At 41.0% G+C, this 2,500-nt stretch overlaps 1 protein-coding gene across 1 annotated transcript in view; it reads right to left on the bottom strand.

Moving 5' to 3' along the window:
* Nucleotides 1–2,500, bottom strand: part of slc36a4 (solute carrier family 36 member 4) — a gene marked incomplete at its 3' end in the record, with an annotated part of 92,649 nt that overhangs the window by 77,839 nt on the left and 12,310 nt on the right. Inside the window, exons 6-7 of the mRNA XM_084466440.1 lie at nt 2,459–2,500; nt 1,395–1,479 (exon numbers count right to left, since the gene is read on the bottom strand). The exon at nt 2,459–2,500 is cut by the window's right edge and continues 54 nt beyond it. Of these exons, the coding sequence (XP_084322566.1) occupies nt 1,395–1,479; nt 2,459–2,500 (127 nt within the window). The remainder of the gene's footprint in view (nt 1–1,394; nt 1,480–2,458) is intronic.

The following is a 2,500-nucleotide window of genomic DNA, read 5'->3' on the forward strand; positions in this document are numbered from 1 at the left end:
ATAGATGGCAAGCAGAATATCCACCCAGAGAGGCATCCGACACAAGGGAAAGAGAGCGTCTTTTATTAATTTTAAGGAAGGCAACATTCACCATTATCATTATTTAATTCTTAACTTTTAATATCTTCTGATTAATTAGGCTTTGAGGTTCGTTTTAGGGTTTGCATTCCGGTAAATTCAAGATAGCTCCATCCATTTGTGCCCATATGGAATATGGAAATAGGTGAAGCCTTATCTATGAAACGGGATAAGGAAGAGATGCAATCGGATGCAGATAGGGAAATATTTCAGATCTGGGGGGGGGGGGGGGGGGGGGTGGGGACTGAAAATTAGCATTTGTATTATATATGTAATCAGTGCTGTTTTATATATGTATTAAATATATATATATATATGTATAAGAGAGAGAGTGAGAGAGAGAGTGAGAGTGAGAGTGGAGAGAGAGCGAGATAGGTAATGAAAGTAGAGTACTTTGTTACTGGCTTGAGATGACATGACTCTAGCGCCTTCTAGGGGCCGAGAGTTGCAGCTGCGTCCAAAGCCAAAGGCCTCCCAATAGTGCAACTTCACTCTTTCCTTGCTCAGCTACCGTTGCAGCAGTGCTTTCATGTGCCCTGAACTCTTGGCCAAAACACTATGACGAAATATAATCAAAGCTCAGAGATGTGGTCTATAATGTTTGATTAAATTACTTCATGTTGGGTTGCTTTTTACAACACCACTTTTTAAAATGCTGTGTTTATACTTTTTTTTTTAAATCTTTTCCACCAGTGTCTTTTATTGATACCTTCCTGTTTATACCATCCAGAACTTTTTTTTCTCTGAAGCATACAGAAAGATCTCTGAAAACATATATTTCAGAGGAATCATGATGCCAGAGGAGCTTTGAGGTTGTTGAAGGTGACATTAAACCCGTGCATGCAGACATTAACCCCGGCATGCAAAGTAGAAAGAGCAACTAGAAAAGAAAGAAAACCTTTTAGGTTTCTACAGTGAACCAGTGGATATGGAAGCGCCTCACCGTTTTCCTGTACATGTTCCTTTCTAGGCCATATAACATTAGAGGTGATGGGGAGACTACACAAGTTCAGCGAATGGGGTACATTGTTCATTTAGTCATAATAATTGGTGGCCTTCACGTGTGTGTGTGTGTGTGCGTGTGTGCATTTGTCATCGTGTTTGCTCGAATTGCGCAAAACGTGTGCCTGCCCTTGGAGTGCTGGTTGTGCTGAATAATCCTATGTATTATTAATGATCAATTGAGCGTTATAAAAAAAAATGCGATTCAAGTGCAAAAACTTCACCTTATTAACTGTTGCTGCTTCTCTCTGGCTCAAAATGTTTTCCCCAGCCCGTTTACAGCGTGCCCGTGCTCTGAATGTATAATCCCTCACCTGCTTGATGTTCTCCGCCAGGAAGACGATGTATGTGCTGCAGAAGCCCAGCTGTGTCAGCACCAGGAAGAAGTTGACTACATGCCTGGAGACACACACACACACACACACACACACACACACACACACACACACACACACACACACACACACACACACACACACACACACACAGTTCAGGACCAAGCGGATATAAGGACGGAAGAAACAAAATAATTGTTTGCCATAACAATGTGAAGGAACTGTTTGCTAGTTGTCATTATTGAAGCTTTTGGTGGTAGAGCAAAATCTTGCAAACACCCGTCCCTGGTCAAGCTGACCTAATTGTACATGCATCCACAATTGTACCTCCAGGTTAATCTTGGATCCGCTCTCTTATTACGTATGCGTAAAAAGCACATTCAAGTCCTAATGCATACTCTGAATAATTCCTGTACTATTACGGCTTCATGACTGTAGGTTGTGCAAACTGCATGTCAAGAGTTCCCAAATTTACTGAAAACTGAAACATACGATGGCCTATTTATCTTGCAGAAAGAAAGACAAAAATGGGATTGCCAGTCCAGCTAGAATCGTTATGGTACAGTAGGCGGTGAATCCTTAAATGACATGAAAGGAGATGGGAAATAATCTAATTAATAACCCACAAATGCTACTTTAAATTGCTGAGTTTGAGTTTCAAACTCTTCAAAGGAAGAGTTTGTAACTCTCCCTTTGAAGAATCAAAACAATATATTACGTGATTCGATTTGGTGCTTTAGTAATAACAATGGTTACTGAAAGGGAGAATTTTGAAACATAATTGAATCAAAGATGGATAAAGAAGATGCGCCTTATAACGTCCCACTATGGGCTTTAACATAAGCCCCTTACTGCATTAGGTAACAGCATTCGCAGAATGCGTATTCAGCACCCTTGTCATATTGTTGAGCGTGACCAACCAGATCATGATCCATATCCTGTTGATATATAAGGCTCCTAAAAATGACTAAGTGTGTGCTTTGCATTAAGAACATTATGTCCGCTGGCACAGTATTGGGTCTCAGTAGAAAACAGACACTGACCTGCCGAGGCCGGCGGTCTTTTTGAAGCACTGGTAGGAGCTG

This window comes from Micromesistius poutassou (assembly GCF_964030765.1).
Source record: "Micromesistius poutassou genome assembly, chromosome: 4".
NCBI classification, from domain to species: Eukaryota; Metazoa; Chordata; class Actinopteri; order Gadiformes; family Gadidae; genus Micromesistius; species Micromesistius poutassou.